We start from the raw sequence: 20787 nt of genomic DNA on the forward strand, positions 1-20787 counted from the left end.
CCTCCCGAGTAGCTGGGACTACAGGCGCCCGCTACCACGCCCGGCTAATTTTTTGTATTTTTAGTAGAGACGGGGTTTCACCGTGTTAGCCAGGATGGTCTCGATCTCCTGACCTCGTGATCCGCCCGCCTCGGCCTCCCAAAGTGCTGGGATTACAGGCGAGCTGGCAATTTTTAAAGATAGAATAGCATCATGAATTTGGCCTGTGATCAGATTTTTTTTTCTACATATTTTGGAATGCTAAAATTCTGTGTTTTTTCCTAGTCTCTGGAAAGTACGAGGAGAATCCTGGGTTTAGCCATTGAGGTAAGAAAATGTTAGTCATCAACTTAAGTATAGAAATTTATAGGAAAGATCCTAATACTTCTGGCTGGAATTAGTATTAAAGGGTAATGTATCAATATGCTTTATTATTTGAAATTAACAGTTTCTGAAATGTCAAACCATGCACTAATGGGAATTTTCTGTTTTTCCCTTTGACAGTATTGGAATATGACAGGGAAGATGAATTCACTATGAGTTTGTGACTTAATTATTTTGGGGGGCTGCTATGTTAAAGTGTGTTAGTTTAAGAATACTAGTTCTGTCTGTAGCTCTAATCCTCTGAGAGCTTGGGTTTCTAAATTATTCTGTGTTGCTCTTGTAGGTTTTGTTTCTGTTGTTTTTGGTTTGTTTTGTTGTACTATCAGCTTTCTCCCCCCTTGTCTTAGTCTCAGGATGCAGGAATCAAGACCATCACTATGCTGGATGAACAAAAGGGTAAGTTAAATTATTTAGCAGAAATTCTTAATTTGACTATGATGCCAAAAAGCCCTATCAAATTAGCCACATACAAATTTCAGCCTTTGGGAGAGCCTTCCCTTTGTAAAATAAGAATGTTATGTTTACTTCTTGTCTTCTGATTTGAATTATGTATCATGTTCACTGTCTATTTGGGATGTCAGGCAACAATGCCCAATTGTATATACCAAGTATGTGTTAGGCCAGCATGGCTTATTTTGTGTATTGGTTATATGTGCCTTAGGCATTATGATAGTAACATAGCTGGGATTACAGGCACCCGCCACCACACCCAACTATGTTTTTCTTTTTTTTTTTTTTGGGTGGGGGATGGAGTTTTGCTATTTTTATCTAGTTTTTGGGGGTGGGGGATGAAGTTTCGCTCTTGTTGCCCAGGCTGGAGTGCAATGGCGTGATCTGGGCTCACTGCAACCTCCTCCTCCTGGGTTCAAGTGATTCTCCTGCCTCAGCTTCCTGAGTAGCTGAGATTACTGGCGCCCACCACCATACCCGGCTAAATTTTTGTATTTTTAGTAGAGACGGGGTTTTACCATGTTGGCCAGGCTGGTCTCAAACTCCTAACCTCAGGTGATCCACCCGCCTTGACCTCCCAAAGTGCTGGGATTACAGGTGTGAGCCATCGTGCTGGGCCTTTTTTTTTTTTTTTTTTTAATTTTTATTTTTTGAGACAGAGTCTTACTCTGTCACCCAGGCTCGAGTGCAGTGGTGCAATCGCGGCTTACTCCAGGATCCTCTACCTCCCACGTTCAAGTGATTCTCCTGGCTCAGCCTCCTGAGTTGCTGGGATTACAGGTGTCCGCCATCACACCCAGCTAATTTTTTGTGTTTTTAGTAGAGACAGGGTTTCACCATGTTGGCCAGGTTGATGTCGAACTCTTGACTTCAAGAGTCACTTGATCCGCCCACGTCGGCCTCCCGAAGTGCTGGGATTATAGGCGTGAGCCACCGGGTCTGGCCAGACATTGTGATATTCTTACATCATCCTCAGAAATCAAGTTCTAAAACAGATCTAGATTCAGGTATGCTTGGAAACACTTGAGTTGAGTTGGCCCTGAGTAATCAGGTCTAGTTTTTATTACTCTTATAATAGCCCTCAGGTTTTGAACCTATTATAGAAATGATGGGGATTTGACCTGGTCAAAGTACCCTTAACTTGGTTGTAAGGATGATCTCTAAATAACCGTCCCTTGGTCCTACTATACAAGATTCTTTTTTTTTTTTTTTGAGCGGGAGTCCCACTCTGTCATCCAGGCTGGAGTTCAGTGGTGCAATCGCAGCTCACTGCAACCTCCAACTGCCGGGTTCAAGCAATTCTCCTGCCTCAGCCTCCCAGGTAGCTAGGATTATGGCACCCATCACCACACCCAGCTAATTTTTGTATTTTTATTAGAGATGGGGTTTCACCATGTTGGCCAGGCTGGTCTTGAACTCCTGACCTCAGGTCATCGCCCTCCTCAGCCTCCCAAAGTGCTGGGATCACAGGCGTGAGCCACCATACCCAGCCATATACAAGCTTTTTAGAACAAATTTTTCCACAGCAAGAGGCTAGGTGCCTCCGGATCAGTACGTGAAAGATTGTTATCATGTTGAATCGCTTCTAATACCTTTTGACACTAACATACTCACTGTGGGGAGTTATTGGTAGATTGAAGGTTGAAGTTTGCTGTTCCATAATAATAGCATTTTCTGGTTGACACTGTGAATGGAACACAAAGTGTTAATTTCACAACTTATTCTTAGAACAACTAAACCGCATAGAAGAAGGCTTGGACCAAATAAATAAGGACATGAGAGAGACAGAGAAGACTTTAACAGAACTCAACAAATGCTGTGGCCTTTGTGTCTGCCCATGTAATAGGTGAGTTGATAAATTAAGATGGTTTCAAAATAAATAATGAGAGTACCCCACCTTCTCCCACCAGCTAAGGTCAGAAGTATGACTGGGCTTAATGAGGAACTCTATTAGATAAATCTAAGTTGTCTCTCCTTCAGGCAGATTAAGCTTTTTGTGTAAGTACTGCGTGTTCACTGAAAACTGTGACTTACATTTGACCAATCCTGGGATCAAGTCCAATTTCAATTTGTAGTAATACATGAAAAGGTTAGGAAGTATAGGGAAATGTATATCTGGATGATGGAGAGCAGGATGGAGTTATTTTCTTTTCCTTTCAAAGGAGGAGTATTAACAAAATATATATTTTGTGGTAGGCACATGAGGGATGGCCAAAAGAGTAGAAGAGTTGGGAAAGAATGGCAAAACATAAAAAATACATAAATCTAATGTTAGATTATATGATAGTGACCAAGCCTAAATCTAATGTTAGATTATATGATAGTGACCAAGGCTAGGTATACAGAACTGATAAAGGTTGGGTTGGAGAGCATCTTATAGAAGAGGTAGGATGTGGATTGGGCTTTGAGTGATTAGAAGGATTTGGATGAACAGGGAGGAACAGTGAGGGCATTTCCTATGAAAGGTTCAAAATAAAGATTAACAAGGAGCTTGACTTAAGTGAGCTGTGTGACTCATGTAGATGAGAAGTGGAAAGTAAGATATAAGTAGGTAGTAGAGGAACTTGAATGCCAAACTAAGGAGTTGACAGATTGGAGTGGAGTATAAAAAGAAACGACAGTATCTGGAGATTGAATGACTGTACTCACTGCTGAAAGTTTTGTTTTGTTTTTTTTCTGAGACAGGGTCTCTGTTACTGAGGCTGGAATGCAGTGGCGTGATCACAGCTCACTGCAGCCTCTCTTTCCTGGGCACAAGAGATCCTCCCACCTTGGCCTCCCAAAGTGCTAGGATTACAGGCATGAGCCACTGCACACAGCCAAAGTATTCTTTTTTTTTTGAGATGGAGTCTCACTCTGTTACCAGGCTGGAATGCAGTGACGCAGTCTCAGCTCACTGCAACCTCCGTCTCCTGGGTTCAAGTGATTTCTCCTGCCTCAGCCTCCCGAGTACCTGGGACTACAGGCGCATGCCACCACACCCAGCTAATTTTTGTATTTTTAGTAGAGACGGGGTTTTACTATGTTGGCCAGGATGGTCTTGATCTCTTGACCTCATGATCCGCCCGCCTTAGCCTCCTCAAGTGCTGGGATTACAGGTGTGAGCCACCACACCCGGCCTCAACGTATTCATTTTTAAAGAGGTTCTTAGACATTAGTATTTCATCCAGTTCTCAGCTGGTCTTGTAAACCAACAGTGGTTATATTTTTATATTTTCAGATAAGTGTTTTTATGTAACAACATTTTTATGCCATTTCTGTTATAGAAAGTAGAGATTAATTGCTTGTCAGTCAACTTTAGTGTTTGTTTTGGCCATGAGGAGTTAAGGTTTGACAGTGTTCTTCCTAGTCTTATCCATTGGCTTCCTATTCTAACACAAGTCTGTTGACCTGTTTACACCTTGGTTGACCAACTGAAAGTTCTGTATTTTTTGAGATGGAGTCTCGCTCTGTCACCCAGGCTGGAGTGCAGTGGTGTGATCTCGGCTTACTGCAACTTCCACCTCACGGGTTCAAGTGATTCTCCTGCCTCAGCCTCCCAAGTAGCTGGGATTACAAATGTGTGCCACCATACTCAGCTAATTTTTATATTTTTAGTAGAGACAGGGTTTCGCCGTGTTGGCCAGGCTGGTCTCAAACTCCTAACCTCAGGTGATCTGCCCGCCTCTGCCTCCCAAAGTGTGGGGATTACAGGTGTGAGCCACCGCTCCCGGCCAAAAGTTCATATTTTAATAACTATGACTTGTCAATCAGAGTTTAGCAGATTACTTTAAGCAAACAAGTTAAAATGTACAGATTATTTGATACAAACTCTTAGCTATGTTTTACAAACATAATTGTACCTTTCTCTTGTGTTCCATGTACCTTCTTGGAAGAGTACAGAAGAGAGGAAGTAGATGAATTTTCTTGAGATCAGATGTTAGGAGAACAAGGAGAAAGAAGTCTCCCCTAAAATCTTAGAGGAAGATCAGCTCTAAGTCACGTGTTGATAAACAGGAAGAGCACTGAATTAGACCTAAGATGGTCTAATATCACAGAAAGTGGGAAATGCAGCTACAGAGTATTAATTTTATGTCTCTTTGTGTATCCCAGCCAAGCATAGGCAAGCTTTTCTTGAAGACTGGTGGGAAACAAGGTAGGGTATGGTCCTGAATCAGCATTCTTCAGCCTCTAACCTCAGTAGAACCCTTTCTCAGTGGATCAAGAGAAGGCATTACTTTTTTAGAGATGGCCTCTCCCTCTGTCTCCCGGGCTTGAATGCAGTGGTGCCACCATAGCTCACTGTAGCCTCAAACATCTGGGCTCAAGCAATCCACCCACCTCAGCCTCCCAAGTAGCTAGGATTACAGGTGTGTGCCACCATGCCCAGCTAATTTTTGAAATTTTTTGTAGAGGCAGGGGTCTTGCTGTGTTGCCCAGGCTTGTATCAAACTCCTGGCCTCAAGAAATCCTCCCACTTCAGCCTCCCAAAGCCCTGGGATTACAGGCTTGAGCCACTGCACCCAACTGGCACTTCTTTCTTTTTTTTTTTTCTCGCACTTCTTGAGAGATGGAATCAAGGGGCTGCTGTAACAAAAGAGTTCCCTTAAGAGAAGAAAGTATTATCTCAGTTAAAGATGTCTGATTGTAATTGTCTTTCTTCCACCTATTTTTTCTTACACCATTGAGACCTTGGCCAGTATGATATCTCTTATCCTCAGCTCTGTTCCTATCATTCTTGCCTGTGTCTTGATCTTTCTAATCTGCTAGTCTGTGTTTCAGTTAGGCTCGTCACATGAATAACCATAACATGAGCTTCTTAAAGGTAGACATGAGATCTTAGTCTTATGTATAAGGCCTAGTCTTCATACCAGCAGTAGCAGTAACAACCCAGGTCAGGTCCAGAGTTCCTTATTTGCCATTTGGAAATACTTTTTCTTTTCTTTCTTTTTTTTTTTTTCTCAAGACAGGGTCTCGCTCTGTTACCCAGGCTGGAGTGCAGTGGCACAGTCATGGCTCACTGCAGCCTCAACCTATCCTCCAGCGTCAGCCTCCTGAGTAGCTGGGATTTACAGGCACATGCCACCACACCCAGCTAATTTTGTATCTTTTGTAGAGACAAGGTTTCACCATGTTGGCCAGGCTGGTCTCAAACCCTTGGGCTCAGGCAGTCTACCCACCTTGGCCTCCAGAAGTGCTGGGATTGCAGGCATGAGCCATTAAGCCCTGCTGGCCATTCAGAAATCTAAAAAACTCTGAAAGCTAAAGTTTTGTTTTATTTTTGCTGTAATGGTGCCACAACTCATTAGGGTATAAAATGTAACCTGAACTGAAGCTATGTTTAGTCTTTATTACTTGCTGTAAATATTAATTGGTTTCACTACAGAAATACTCTTTTTGAGTCAGAGTCTCACTCTGTCACCCAGGTTGGAGTACAGTGGTATGATCTTGGCTCACTGCAGCCTCGACCTCCTAGGTTCAAGTGATCCCCCCACCTCAGCCTCATGAGTAGCTGGGACTACAGGTGCATGTCACCATGCCTGGTTTGTTTTTAAAAACTTTTGTTTCTTCTTCTTTTCTTTTTTTTTTTTTTGAGACCGAGTCTCACTCTGTTGCCCAGGCTAGAGTGCAGTGATGCAGTCTCAGTTCACTGCAACCTCTGCCTCCTAGGTTCAACCGATTCTCCTGCCTCAGCCTCCCAAATAGCTGGGATTACTGGTGCCTGCCACCACGCCCAGCTAATTTTTGTATTTTTAGTAGAGACGGGGTTTCACCATGTTGGCCAGGCTGGTCTTGAACTCCTGACCTCAGGTGATCCGCTTGCCTCGGCCTCCCAAAGTGCTGGGATTACAAGCATGAGCCGCCATGCCTGACCCTGTTTCTTTTCTTTTCTTTTTTTTTTTTTTTTTTGAGACAGAGTTTTACGTTGTCACCCAGACTGGAGTGCAGTGGTGCAATCTCGGCTCACTGCAACCTTCACTTCCTGGGTTCAATCGATTCTCATGCCTCAACCACCCAAGTAGCTGGGATTAGAGGCATGTACCAACACCTTGCTAACTATTGTATTTTTAGTAGAGATGGGGTTTTGCCATGTTGGCCAGGATGGTCTTGAACTCCTGACCTCAAGTGATCCACCCACCTCGGCCTCCCAACGTGCTGGGGTTACAGGCATGAGCCACTGCACCTGGACTTTAAAAAGTTTTTGTAGAGATGAGGTCTCACTATGTTGCTCAGGCTGGTCTCAAACTCCTAAGCTCAAGCAATCCTCCCACATTGGCCTCCCAAAGTGCTGGTGTTACAGAAATGAGCCACCACACCCAACGTCACTACAGAAATATTAATGTATTTAATTATGTGGTACTGTCCAAAACATCTTGCCCCCAATGGATTGGGGTAACAGTTGTGGGCCTGTGCATTAATTTAAGGTACTATTCTGAACATGTTAATTTAATCCTTAAACAGTAGCCTTAATATGAGATAGATGTTTTTTATTATTATCATTTTGCATCCAGGCTACACTATGTAGTGGAAGAGCTGGGATTCAAAACCAGGCAGAACCCCCTTGCTTTTTTTTTTTTTTTTTTTGAGACAGAGTCTCACTGTATCACCAGGCTGGAGTACAGTGGTGTGATCTCAGCTCACTGCAACCCCTGCCTCCCAGGTTCAAGTGATTCTCCTGCCTCAGCCTCCCGAGTAGCTGGGATTACAGGCGTGCACCACCACGCCTGGCTAATTTTTGTATTTTTAGTAGAGATGAGGTTTCACCATGTTGGTCAGGCTGGTCTCGAACTCCTGACCACGTGATCCATCCACCTTGGCCTCCCAAAGTGCTGGGATTACAGGCATGAGCCACCGCGCCCAGCCCACAAATCCTTTTTTAAAATCACATATCTTAGGCAGTAATTGATAAATTGTAATTCTAATTAACAAGAATTTGAAAGCAGACAGATTTAAAATGGGAAGTCTCAGAATAGTAAACTGCTTGATGTCCCAGTTTAAACATTCTTTTTTTTTATTTTTATTTTTTTGAGATGGTGTCTCGCTCTGTTGCCCAGGCTGGAGTGCAGTGGCACGATCTCGGCTCACTGCAAGCTCCGCCTCCCGGGTTCACGCCATTCTCCTGCCTCAGCCTCTCGGGTAGCTGGGACTACAGGCGCCCGCCACCACACCTGGCTAATTTTTTGTATTTTTAGTAGAGACGGGGTTTCACCGTGTTAGCCAGGATGGTCTCGATCTCCTGACCTCGTGATCTGCCCGCCTTGGCCTCCCAAAGTGTTGGGATTACAGGCGTGAGCCACCGCACCTGGCCTTAAACATTCTTAGATAAGGTATTCTTCTGTCTTAACTTGCCTGTTTTATAAAGTCTAACAATGGCACATAGTTTGAAGACAAATTGGCATTTCTGGACCGCTTACTAGAGAAGTTCTAAATTGGCACTACAGGTTTACTGCTATTCCGATCTTAAGTCATACCGAGGTGTAAAAATTCAGCTCCGACTAATTAAAATGAATATTGAATTATATTTCATTCAGTAGTTTAGTGCTTCTTCCATCCTGCTCACTGGAGACACAAATATGAGTAAGGCATACCTCTGGCCCTGCCTGTTTTATATATCATGACATGATTTTTTATACCTCACATAGTATTGGATATACAGTAGTTACTCAATAAACACTTGTTGATTTGAGTGTCCTTGAGAAACTTGTTGGCTGGTGGGAGAGTTTGATGTGTAAAAAGATTTTTTAAAATTACAATGAAAAAATATATAAGAAAATAAAATACATAATAGAAGTAATTAAGAGAAATCTTAATCACTAAGAGGAAGGAGTCTCAAAGCACTCCATGGCCTTCTCTCATATTGTCTAATTTTAGGAAAGAATATCATCACCCAAAATTCTGAGGAAAAATGAAATGTGCTCTGGTTTAAATAGTTTTCTTATTTTTCTTTTTATCTAGATTCTCAGATGTTGGTAGTTTCTATGAAACCAGGCAGGAAATTGAATGCATTATGTTTTTAAAACTTTAAACCTGCTTCTGTTCTGTTTGACTGGCATTTACTATTTTCTGCATTTCATTCTCTCACCTAATCTCTTCCTTTCTAATCTGCTTACTAAAAATGAAGATTTAACATCAGAAGCCGGGCTCAGTAACTGATCAAAGGGAACTTTAAGATGCAGTCTTGTGGCGCAGTTTGGGCTGCTAACCTGCTATCTAAAGGTGATGCTTCAAATGGCTTTTCTGTGCATGTGCATGGATTTTGTGAATGGTGAAAACTGTCTCTAAACTGTGTGGTGGTGTGTAGTGTAAAGTGAATTTGTTCTTGATGGGTGCTATCTCACAAAAGATGGACTTGACAAAAGGACCTTAATTTATAATACCATCCTTTGACAAATGTCTCTGATAACTAAGTTTTTGCTAAATAACATTTAAGATTACCAAAATAACAATACTCCTGGAGTTTCTTAAGAAATTTAAAATAGGTTGATCTTTGAGACAGCTGCTGCAGTCTAGTTCTGATAAAAGGTAAGGGAAGTCATGCTAAATGCTTCTCTGTCTTCATAGACTTTGATTTTAGCATCCTGTCTTCCATTAAGTTTCCCTACTTTTTTCTGGTTCTTGAGTCAAGATTTCCTCTATTAAAGTTTTGCTTCTAATGATTAGGATTACCCATGATTTAGGCCACTACCAAATTAAGGAATCAATTGCCAGTCTAGTCATCTCAAATCCTATTTGGAACAAAGTGGGATATAAAATTTTAAATGCTACCATATCTGGTATCTTCTTTCCTTAAATAAGGGTTTCCCCTCTACATATGTTATAAACTATAATTCCTGCTACATCATGTGTTAACTTGCTGTGATTTCATGTTGAATTCATATAGAACTAACTAATCTTAATTTTTCATGGGAGGTAAGTTTTGTCAGCTTACTGTTTATTATTGTGTCTGACTCTTAAGTTTAGATCTTTATGAGAATTATGAACATGATTAAATGTTAAAAAATTAAGTATTTGATTTCTACCCTTTGTTTCCTGCCCTCCTTTTTTCTTCTTTCCTTAGTTTGACTATCCAAAGCATACACACACTCACATTCACTCTCTATTATTAGTTAATATTTATTTGGTCCCTTTTCTCCTTGATGTGAAATAGTCACAGCTAATATTTAGTTTTATTTTTGCTATTTTTAATTCAGTTAAAACTAATATTGATGCAACCAAAACTAAAAAAAAAAAAAAAAGAAATTATTGTTTTTGTGCTCATACCTTGATATTTACAGTTTTATGCTTGATACCAGCTTCCTGAATTGACTAAGGGATATTTCAGATTCTTACTTAAAACTTGCCTTTTTTTTTTTTTTTTTTTTTTGAGACAGAGTCTCGCTCTGTCCCCCAGGCTAGAGTATAGTGGCTCAGTCTCAGCTCACTGCAACCTCCGCCTCCCAGGTTCAAGCGATTCTCCTGCCTCAGCCTCACGAGTAACTGGGATTACAAGCGTGTGCCACCACACCCAGCTAATTTTTTGTATTTTTAGTACAGAATGGGTTTCACCATGTTGGTCAGACTGGTCTTGAACTCCTGACCTCAAGTAATTCACCCGCCTTGGCCTCCCAAAATGCTGAAATTACAGGTGTGAGCCACACACCCGAAAACTTGCCATTTTTGAATGAGACGTTTAAGTGGGAAGAAAAAAAAAGGTTCCAGTTAAAGACTATTAGACCACTCAGAACTAACAGTCAGTTGTAAATCTAAGTTTCTAGATGGAGTTCTGAACTTCATTAAAATTTATCACAAATTTACTTAGGCATTTTATCATGAAGACTAATTTCTTCCCAGAGGGGCTGTACATTTTATTTTCAAGAGTCCTGTCACAGATTAAAACTATTCTTTCTTACTGTAGACTAAAACAACCTGGTCCTAGTAATCTTTCATGTCACGATATTCCAACTACATTCATCTACCTGTAGATCTCAAAGCTAAGAAATGGTAATGGACCAAAAAGTAAACATGCCAGTTGGTAATCCGTGCACTTACAGGCATGAACTGTTGACTAAAGGTCAGGTTGAAGTTGAAGCCATTGAATGAAAATATTTATCCAGTGATTTACAAAGCAGTTTTATGTCTGTTATCAACAGAACATTTTACAGCCCTGCTAAACATTAAGTATTGTTATTATCCTAGTTTTACGTACAAAGAAAGGGATGCTCTGACACTGAAGTTTGCTCAAGATTCTGTAGCTTCTGAATGACATGCCTAGGATTGGGATTTCATTATTTTACTCCAAATGCTGTTACTTTTTTGTTTTTTGTTTGTTTGTTTGTTTTTAGATGGAGTCTCACTCTGTCCCTCAGGCTGGAGTACAGTGGCATGATCTCGGCTCACTGCAACCTCCGCCTTCCGAGTTCAAGTGATTCTCCTGCCTCAGCCTCCCAAGTAGCTAGGATTACAGGCACCTGCCACTGCGCCTGGCTAGTTTTTTGTATTTTTAGTAGAGACGGGGTTTCACCATCTTGGCCAGGCTGGTCTTGAACTCCTGACCTCACGATCCACCCACCTCGGCCTCCCAAAGTGCTGGGATTACAGGTGTGAGCCACTGCGCCTGGCTTTTTTTTGTTTTGTTTTAATCCTGACATGTCCCTTTGCTTCTTCCAGATTAATTATTTAGTGCTCCAATATATAGACTACTAGAGTCTATAATAGACTACCAGAGTAATCTAAAGTACTCCTCCTGGATCGCTAAATGTCCCACTGACCTTATATAAAACAACAACAAACGATTCCCAGGCTATACCCCATGTGTATTGGAGTAGAATCTTCAGAGTGCAGCCTACTATCTATGTGTTCTACAGCAGGGGCCCTCAACCCCCCCAGCCATGGACCACTATTGGTCCATGGCCTGTTAACAGAAACTGGTCCTCATAGCAGGAGGTGAGCATTATTGCCTGAGCTCTGCCTCCTCTCAGATCAGCAGTGGCAGTACATTCTCATAGGAGCAAGAACCCTATTGTGAACTGTGCATGTGAGAGATCTAGTTGTACACTCCTTATGAGAATCTAACTAATGCCTGATGATCTGAGGTGGAACAATTTCATCCCCAAAGCATCCCCTGGTTCCCATTCGTGGAAAAATAGTCTTCCATGAAACTGGTTCCCCAGTGCCAAAAAGGTTGGGGACTGCTGAGGTCGCTCTGATACTCAGTCAAGTTTGGAAGGTATTACCTTTAAAGCATCTAAGACCTTTTGGAAGGAAAGTAAATTAGTTTAAAAACATATTTCTATTTGTGAACATTTTTTATTTTATTAACTTAGATAAGCAGCTATCTGACAATGCCTTAAAAACAGGTTCCAACTTGGTGGAGGAAACTCCAGGGTGATGGCCAGTAACAGGGTCTTGAGCAACCAAAAGGCATTACCTAGAGTGGACATGCTGAATGAGACACACTGAACTGTCACACCACCTCTTCATAAACACGCAGAACATACTATAACTGCAAGAAAAACAAGTAGTTTTTTTTCCCATCCCATTTGAAGGTAAACATGCCAACACAATGCAAAGCTGTAAAAAAATTCAAAGTCAGCCGAGCGCGGTAGCTCACTTCTGTAATCCCAGCACTTTGGGAGGCTGAGGCAGGTGGATCACGAGGTCAGGAGATCGAGACCATCCTGGCTAACACGGTGAAACCCCGTCTCTACTAAAAATACAAAAAATTAGCTGGGCGTGGTGGCAGGCGCCTGTAGTCCCAGCTATTTGGGAGGCTGAGGCAGGAGAAGGGTGTGAACCCGGGAGGCGGAGCTTGCAGTGAGCTGAGATCGTGCCACTGCACTCCAGCCTGGGCGATACAGCGAGACTCCATCTCAAAAAAAAAAAAAAAAAAATTTCAAAGTCAGCTTTTTGTGTCTTTTCCTCTTGTTACAGAAAGAATATCTTCAAAGATCCAGTCTTCTTTTTTTTTTTTTTTTTTTTTTTTTTTTGAGACAGAGTCTCACTCTGTCACCAAGGCTGCAGTGCAGTGGCACGATCTGGGCTCACTGCAACCTCTGCCTCCCAGGTTCAAGTGATTTTTCTGCCTCTGCCTCCTGAGTTGCGGGGACTGCATTTGAGCGCCACCACACCCAGCTAAGTTTTGTATTTTTAGTAGAGACAGGGTTTCACCATGTTGGCCAGGCTGGTCTCAAACTCCTGACTTCGTGATCTGCCTGCCTCGGCCTCCCAAAGTGCTGGTATTACAGGTGTGAACCACCGCACCCGGCCAAGATCCAGTCATTTTAAAGACAGCAGAGTTTGATAACCAATCTGATTCTTTGTTTATAGACTATGCTTCAATTAAAAATCATTCACATGATCATTTTTAAACAATTCATTTGCATTTTATGCCCTTATATCTAATTGTGGAAAGAAGAATTCTCATAAGTGTAAAGAATTTTTTCAAATATTGCCTCTTAATCTTGGGAAGGAGGTTGGAATGCATATATATCCCTTAATAGACCAGAACCCAAGGTCATGTCCCAGTCCACTCCTCTTTTTGTGCTGTCAGAAACATAATATCTCATTAGTTACTTTGGAATTTCAACCTTCTCTCTTGCACCTGTTCCACAATCCGAAATTCTAATAAAAGCCCCACTTCTATTACTTCTGTTAATATTTGTGGTTATTAACTTTCTGATAAACTAATATATTGCTTTTGTTTTATTTACTAGCACTTACTCTGCTCTAGAATTTTGCCTGGGACCTTTCTTATTATTAACAAAGAAAGAATACATGTGAATATTTATTTTAAAAATATATATCCTACCTTGTTCCAAGAAAAATTTAACATGGCTTCTTAATAAATAAATGGGTTAATTAATAAAAACAGCATAGAAACATAATTATGATAACTTAAAGTGGTACCATGAAACACACTTGGAGAACTAGCTCTTCAGTGTTCATAAATTTGCCTTTGCAATGCCTCTCACAAAAAAAAATTAGTAGTATCCTTTCTGTAATGTTAATGATAAAGTCTAAGATTCAATTCTAGGTTTGCCGAAAATGAATCCTCACATGGCTATTAAGGAAGAAGTCACTTTTTTCATAAAATCTCTTCCCTACCTTTTTAATTTTTGCAATTTTAAAACTTCCTTATTAATGTAAAATGTAGAATAAATCAGAGACCAATATTTGAGCAACATACTATTTCGTTTTTGTTTATAGAAAAGTGAAAACTAAAATTGAATGAAAGCTTGACTTTAGCCAAATAATCAAGAAAAGTTTTGTGTCACTTTTCCGTAACAGCCATTTTTTTTTTTTCCTGTAATAGCCACTTTTTCTTTCTTTTTAAGACACTTAGACTTATGATTTTTTTTTTTTTGAGATGGAGTGTCTCGCTCTGTTGCCCAGGCTGGAGTGCAGTGGTGTGATCTTGGCTCCTTGCAACCTCCGCCTCCTGGGTTCAAGCGATTCTCCTGCCTCAGCCTCCCCAGTAGCTGGGATTATAGGCACGTGCTGCCACACCCAGCTAATTTTTGTATTTTTAGTAAAGATGGGGTTTCACCATGTTGCCCAGGCTGGTCTTGAACTCCTGACCTCAGGTGATCCACCCACCTTGGCCTCCCAAAGTGCTGGGATTACCGGTGTGAGCTACTGTGCCCGGCCTTGATCATTTTTTTAAAGAGGAAACTCTTAAATGAAAAACTCCTACACTACAGGATTTATGAATGACCGCTTGTGTGGTCAAGATACTTATTTGTCCGCTGATTGTCCAATTTGGAAATTATTCATGCCTTTCTTTCCTGATGGCTGGTTTGTTTGTAAGAAACCATTGTTTAAAATTTCATGGAAAATTCTAATAAAAACTGATTAGCTGGAACTACGCTGGTTCAAATTCAGTCTTCTTATTTTAAAATTTTATTTATTTATTTATTTATTTAAGATTAGGTCTCACTCTGTCACCCAGGCTGGAGTGCAGTGGCACTATCATGGCTCACTGCAGCCTCGACCTTCTGGGCTCAAGCAGTCCTCCCACCTCAGCCTCTCGAGTAGCTGGGACCACAGGCGTGTGCCACCACACCCAGCTAATGTTTGTATTTTTTTATAGAGATGGCATTTTGAGGCAGGGAGCAGTGGCTCACGAGCCTGTAGTCCCAGCACTTTGGGAGGCCGAGGTGGATGGATCACTTGAGGTCAGGAGTTTGAGAGATGGGTTTTTGCCGTGTTGCCCTGGCTGATCTTAAACTCCTGAGCTCAAGCGATCCACCTGCCTTGGCCTCCCAAAGTGCTGGGAGTACAGGCGTGAGCCACTGCACCCAGTGTCAGCCTTCTTATTCTGTCATCCCTTGTCAACCTCTGAGATGCCTTCAAGGAACCTCTTAAGGTATCCCAGAACACCTTTTCTAAGGGACCTTTTTTTAAGTAATGTGCATTAACCTCTTTTCTAGATAGTGCTGGATACACTTGGAAGAGAAAAGCAAAACGATAGTGCCAGAAGCTAAGGGAACCTGAAAAATCAAATAGTTGCCTTTTGCTACTTGTTAACAGCCTAGTGAAGATTTGGTAGAAGTAGTATTTGGACCATTTTAAAATTTTTAGTGTCAATGGGTTTACATAATTCATCTATTTCCTATTCCATATTGCCATGGAGCATAGTATAGATCATCTAGACTTAGCTGTATGCAGCTTTTCTACTAGAGTTATTAGTGTCATCCTCAAGGTAACAGGCACTAATAATTAGAACTCTCCGTCTTCTTTTTTTTGGTATCTCCCTACACTCCTGACTCTTATATAGAACAAAGAACTTTGAGTCTGGCAAGGCTTATAAGACAACATGGGGAGATGGTGGAGAAAACTCACCTTGCAATGTAGTATCTAAACAGCCAGGCCCGGTGACAAATGGTCAGCTTCAGCAACCAACAACAGGAGCAGCCAGTGGTGGATACATTAAACGGTATGCCAACTCCTCCTGATATTCCTGTACCTTTCTTAATGAATGGTTCACTTAGGAGATGAGTTTAGCAGTACATGACCCCTAACTAATAAAACAAATAAAAATTGTATTTATTCCATTTTTAAAATGCATTTAAAAATCTGTCCACTGACAAAATGTGGGGTTTTTTTGTTTGTTTGTTGTTTTGTTTTGAGACAGAGTCTTGCTGTGTTGCCCAGGCTGGAGTGCAGTGGCGTGATCTCAGCTCACTGCAACCTCTGCCTCCCAGGTTCAAGTTATTCTCCTGCCTCAGCCTTCCGAGTAGCTGGGACTACAGGCGTGCGCCACCACGCCCAGCTAATTTTTGTATTTTTAGTAGAGACAGGGTTTCACCATGTTGACCAGGCTGGTCTTGGACTCCTGACCTCAGGTGATCCACCTGCCTCGGCCTCCCAAAGTGCTGGGATTACAGGCATAAGCTACCACACCCGGCCAGACAAAATGTTGACTGTGGTGGTTGACCTTGGGTGATGGAATTAACTTTTCTTTATACTTTTCAGTACTTTCCATATTATTGAACTAGACATATTTTACTTTTATATGTAGAAAAAATATGTTTTAAAATGTGTCATCTAGAACAAGGGTCAGCTAGATTCCTGTAAGAAGATCTGTAACGAGCCAGAGAGTTAATATTTCAGACTTTTCAGGCCATACAGTCCCTTGCAATTACTCAACTCTGTTGTAGGGTTAAAGCAGGCATAAACAATATATAAACAAATGAGCACAGCTGTGTTTGAATAACACTTGATTTACAAAATCATATGGTGGCCAGATTTGGTCCTTGGGCCGTAGTTTTCCAACCTCTCTTTTAGGGCAGTGCTTCTTTAGATAGACTTAACTGTGCATTAGAACCACTTGAGGGGCTTATTAAACCGTAGGTTTCTGGGATGCACTTACAGTTTCTGATTGAGTAGGTCTGGAGTGGAATGTGAGAATTAGCATGTTCTCATGTCTAACAGCTTCCCAGGTGATGCTGGGAATTACGCTTTGAGAAACACTGTTTCAGAGTTTCTTTCTTTTCTTACATGGCTTTAAGACACTGCTCTCTTTGATGAGTCTCCCAGTTTTTATTATAGAATGTTTCCCAGGAATGGTAACCTATATTCTTTTGGATCTTATACTTGCTGAGAGTCATTTTGGTTACTTACTTTTGTGAAAAGTAAATCCAGACTTTATTTAAATTCAACAAAACCTATGGAATTAACTGTCTTCTTGTGATAGCATAACTAATGATGCCAGAGAAGATGAAATGGAAGAGAACCTGACTCAAGTGGGCAGTATCCTGGGAAATCTAAAAGACATGGCCCTGAACATAGGCAATGAGATTGATGCTCAAAATCCACAAATAAAACGAATCACAGACAAGGTAAAAGGTTTTTATTGCCACAAGAAAATGAGACACCCAGTTCAGTGTTTCAGTAATAGACATCTGTGCTAGATACTGTGGGGGACACGGTAGAATAAGCTCCTGTCCTCATAGGTCTTAATTCTGATGAGGTGGTGGTTCTAACACATAAAACAAGAGCCAAGTCCTCCCTGTCATGGCAGTTGGTGCATTTTGAAACCAGAGTTTTGGAATGTAGTAGTTTTACTTAAACCTTCACACATGAAGCTTAGTATCTACTTTAGCTTTTGAGTGTGTTTTTTTCTCTCCCAAATGAGTAAGTTTTATTTTGTTAACTAATTTTTTAATTGAGAATGGGGTCTTGCTCTGTCGCCTAGGGTAGTGTGGTGGTACAATCACAGCTCACTGCAGCCTGCCTCCTAGGCTAAAGCGTTCCTCCCACATCAGCCTATTTTGTTAACTAAAAATAAATTAAGTTCCTGAATCCTCATCTCATGAAAGAGTCCGTAGGTGAAAATCTGTTCTGCAGAATAGTTCTTATGGAGTGGACACACGAAATAGAGTCATGTGAGTGAAAGAAAGTTGTGATTCTTTTTTTTCCCCCTTAACTTTACATGATATAAAGATAGTGAAAGCGAAATTGTTTTCAGTGTTTTGATGTGTCACATGTAAAGTCATACCTTGGCCAGCCGTGGTAGCTCACACCTGTAATCTCAACACTTTGAGAGGCGGAGGCAGGAGGATTGCTTGAGCTCAGGAGTTTGAGACCAGAGCAAGACCTCGACTCTACTAAAAAAATTTAAAAATTGACCAGGCATGGTGGCATGTGCCTATTGTCCCAGTTACTCGGGAGGCTGAGGCAGAAGGATTGCTTGAGTGTAGGAGTTGAAGGCTGCAGTGAGCTGTGATTGCACCATTGCATTCCAGCCTGGGCAACAGAGTGAGACCCTTTCTCAAAAAGAAAGGAAAAAAAGAAAGTCATACCTCATTAAAATCTCAGTGAACTTTAGGGTGAGTTTTTAAGCTTGGCTCTCTGTTAAATCACTTTTGATGGATTTAATTGAAACAGTGGTTCACAAGATGCTTTAAATGCTGCAGTCTGGGTTTAGGCTATATTTACCTGTCATTTTAATTCAGATGTTGGTGAGGATGGTAATAGATTCGTTTCAAAGATCTTTGGAAAGGTTATTTCAGTCTCTCCAGGTTAGACTTAGGGTGTCTGAATCCAGATGAGATTCTATGATTCAGTTCAGAGGACTCACACAAGGTCCAGATCTTTAACAGAGAAGAGCACTCTTTCATATTTCATTGCATCAAAAAATGCCATTGATTACAGGATGCATCCCAGTTTCAGGCATGTTAAACTATGAAAAAATGTGTTACAGAATTTATGAAATATTGGCAAGGTCTTATATGTTACACCTTTGTCATGTTTATATACCAGGGGTTTTCCAAATGAATTTCATATTCTGTTACTTATTGCCCAACATGAGTTTTGTAATGTAACTTCACGTGGTTTCTTGGATTTTCTCGGTGTGTCAGTTACTCCAAGTGTAAAAAGTTTAATTTTTATTAGAGTTACTTACCTTGTAAAGCTGATATCTTTCTTGTTTTTCAGGCTGACACCAACAGAGATCGTATTGATATTGCCAATGCCAGAGCAAAGAAACTCATTGACAGCTAAAGCTACTGCTGTTCTTCTTTATCATTTATTCACTTCCGTAGCTCCTCCTTGAAAGTTATTACCTTTTCAGAGTTTAAGTTTTCGGTTCCACGCTCTTCTAATTGGGAGATAATATGGAAGAAGGGCCAGAGCAGTTACAGCCCTCCTTCTTTTTTGTTTTCTGTTGAGGGCCGACTGCTGCTCTGCCTTCCTTCTAGTATTTTCTTTCTCAATTCATACGCTTAGATTGGTTTTCATATGTCATGTTTAGTGTTTTCATCCTCCTCATAAACTTCAGCAGGTTCTTTTGCTTTCAAGATTTGGAAGCATTGCCAAAGACAGCCATGAAGAAGGAAGCTGTAGAGGTGTTTTTTGTTGTTGTTTATTTTTGCTTTTGTGGTTGAGGGAAGGACAAGAGATAAGAGGTTGTTACCTCAGTAAAAACCTTCAGGCCACAAAGCAAAAAGTTGCATAGCCACAGCGAAGATCTAGTTGGATATAGTTTTTGATTTAAGTTGCAGTTATAGCCAATTTAGGCTAATGCTTGGTTTTGGAGCTTTTATACACAACGTTTTTGTTAGGCATCACAGTTTTGCAACCTCTGCTCCAAAGAGAAAAATAGAATGAGTTTTCTTTCTTTCTTTTTTTTTTTTTTGGAGTCAGAGTCTCGCTTTCTTGTCCAGGCTGGAGTGCAATAGCGCGATCTGGGCTCACTGCAACCTCCGCCTCCCTGGTTCAAGCAATTCTCCTGCCTTGCCTCCTGAGTAGCTGGGATTACAGGCGTGTGTCACCACGCTCGGCTAATTTTTGTATTTGTAGTAGAGACAGGGTTTCACCATGTCAAGCTGGTCTTGGACTCCTGACGTCGTGATCCACCCGCGTTGGCCTCCCAAAGTACTGGGATTACAGGCGTGAGCCACTGTGCCCGGCTGAGTTTTCTTAAAGTGAGCTTAATTTCTGAACTCTTAGCGATTCATATATGTACATAAATCTGTGATCCCATTTCTTATTGCACCATTCAGGAACACTTTATATAAATGAGTGGCTTTTTATTTCATATTATTAGTAGTATCATGGTTCCATTACAGGCCTATTAACGTCATACATTGTCATTAGTCTTTGAAGAAAAAATATGTAAATATATATGTGTAACATGAGAATTTCTCTCTAAAGCAGGGCTTAAAATTTTTTGGAAAAGTTTGACAAAGTATACCACATGAATTCAGATTTACCTCAATGCTAAGAATTATGTTTAGTTAGGAAAAAGGAAAGTCATTTTGACCTCAGGTAGAAAAATAGATTGCTTTGAGTTTTATGTAGCTTTAGACTTTAAAAAGTTAGAATTTATTCTGTAACTAAAAATTATTTGAAAAAATTATGCCTCTGGTTTAATTATTGGTGATTATACACTGTCTTTCTCTTACCCTTGTGTATTGAACTATGTCCATAATCAAGTTGATGTGGATCCTGAAAAGTGTTATGAACATCTGATTGGTATTTGTCACATTTATTTTAAAATTAGCATCTGAACACTTCAAAGCTGTCAGTGTGTATTGGTTTCACCAATAACCACTGCTTGATCCTTACAATTAAATTTTTTAACTAACTAATGGTATTGTTCTTTCAAATAGGTAACATGTTTCTATGACTGTTATTTGGGGGAAAATAGTTTCATCAGCTCTCATTTAACAAATTAATAAAGCAAAGATCCATACATCAAGAAACACTACAGCAGGATGCTTGCTGCCTTTAGCATCTTTCCAGTATTTATTGAAAATATTGATGGGACTTAAACTTACCTTGCTAAAAATTTATTGTGAGGTTCATTTTAATCATTACTAGTCTTACTCACTTGAGCTTAAATACACTAGTGACTGGAAGGGTAATGGTTCTGTGTGAGAACTACAACTCACTGGAGAAGATACAGTTAATGTGGGAGCTTTCAAAGGCTAAAGGAAAATATTTAAATAAAGTGAGATGCAACTACACCCTCTGTAATAGAAATGCTCCATGTCAAAATGAGTGGTTTGGCAG

The 20787-nt window shown here is 40.7% G+C and overlaps 1 protein-coding gene and 1 long non-coding RNA gene across 15 annotated transcripts in view; both read left to right on the top strand.

The window, feature by feature from the left end:
• The window catches only part of SNAP23 (synaptosome associated protein 23), a 42226-nt gene extending 21866 nt beyond the window's left edge, over nucleotides 1-20360 (top strand). For 7 of the 14 annotated variants that reach the window (XM_054667452.2, XM_024349142.3, XM_063793981.1 and 4 more), the window contains 6 exons: nucleotides 265-306; nucleotides 711-759; nucleotides 2542-2659; nucleotides 15548-15706; nucleotides 16967-17111; nucleotides 18709-20360. In XM_054667452.2, coding sequence (XP_054523427.1) covers nucleotides 265-306; nucleotides 711-759; nucleotides 2542-2659; nucleotides 15548-15706; nucleotides 16967-17111; nucleotides 18709-18774 — 579 coding nt within the window. In that variant the 3' untranslated portion in view covers nucleotides 18775-20360. The remainder of the gene's footprint in view (nucleotides 1-264; nucleotides 307-710; nucleotides 760-2541; nucleotides 2660-15547; nucleotides 15707-16966; nucleotides 17112-18708) is intronic. The other 7 variants (XM_063793985.1, XM_063793983.1, XM_063793984.1 and 4 more) reach the window with 3 other exon arrangements.
• Nucleotides 4871-9009, top strand: LOC134806914 (uncharacterized). Its single transcript, XR_010151651.1, has 2 exons — nucleotides 4871-4948; nucleotides 8915-9009. It is a non-coding gene; the product is annotated as an uncharacterized LOC134806914 (long non-coding RNA).
• Nucleotides 20361-20787: the final 427 nt, after the last annotated feature.

The sequence above is a fragment of the Pan troglodytes genome, chromosome 16 (genome assembly GCF_028858775.2).
Source record: "Pan troglodytes isolate AG18354 chromosome 16, NHGRI_mPanTro3-v2.0_pri, whole genome shotgun sequence".
Lineage (NCBI taxonomy): Eukaryota > Metazoa > Chordata > Mammalia > Primates > Hominidae > Pan > Pan troglodytes.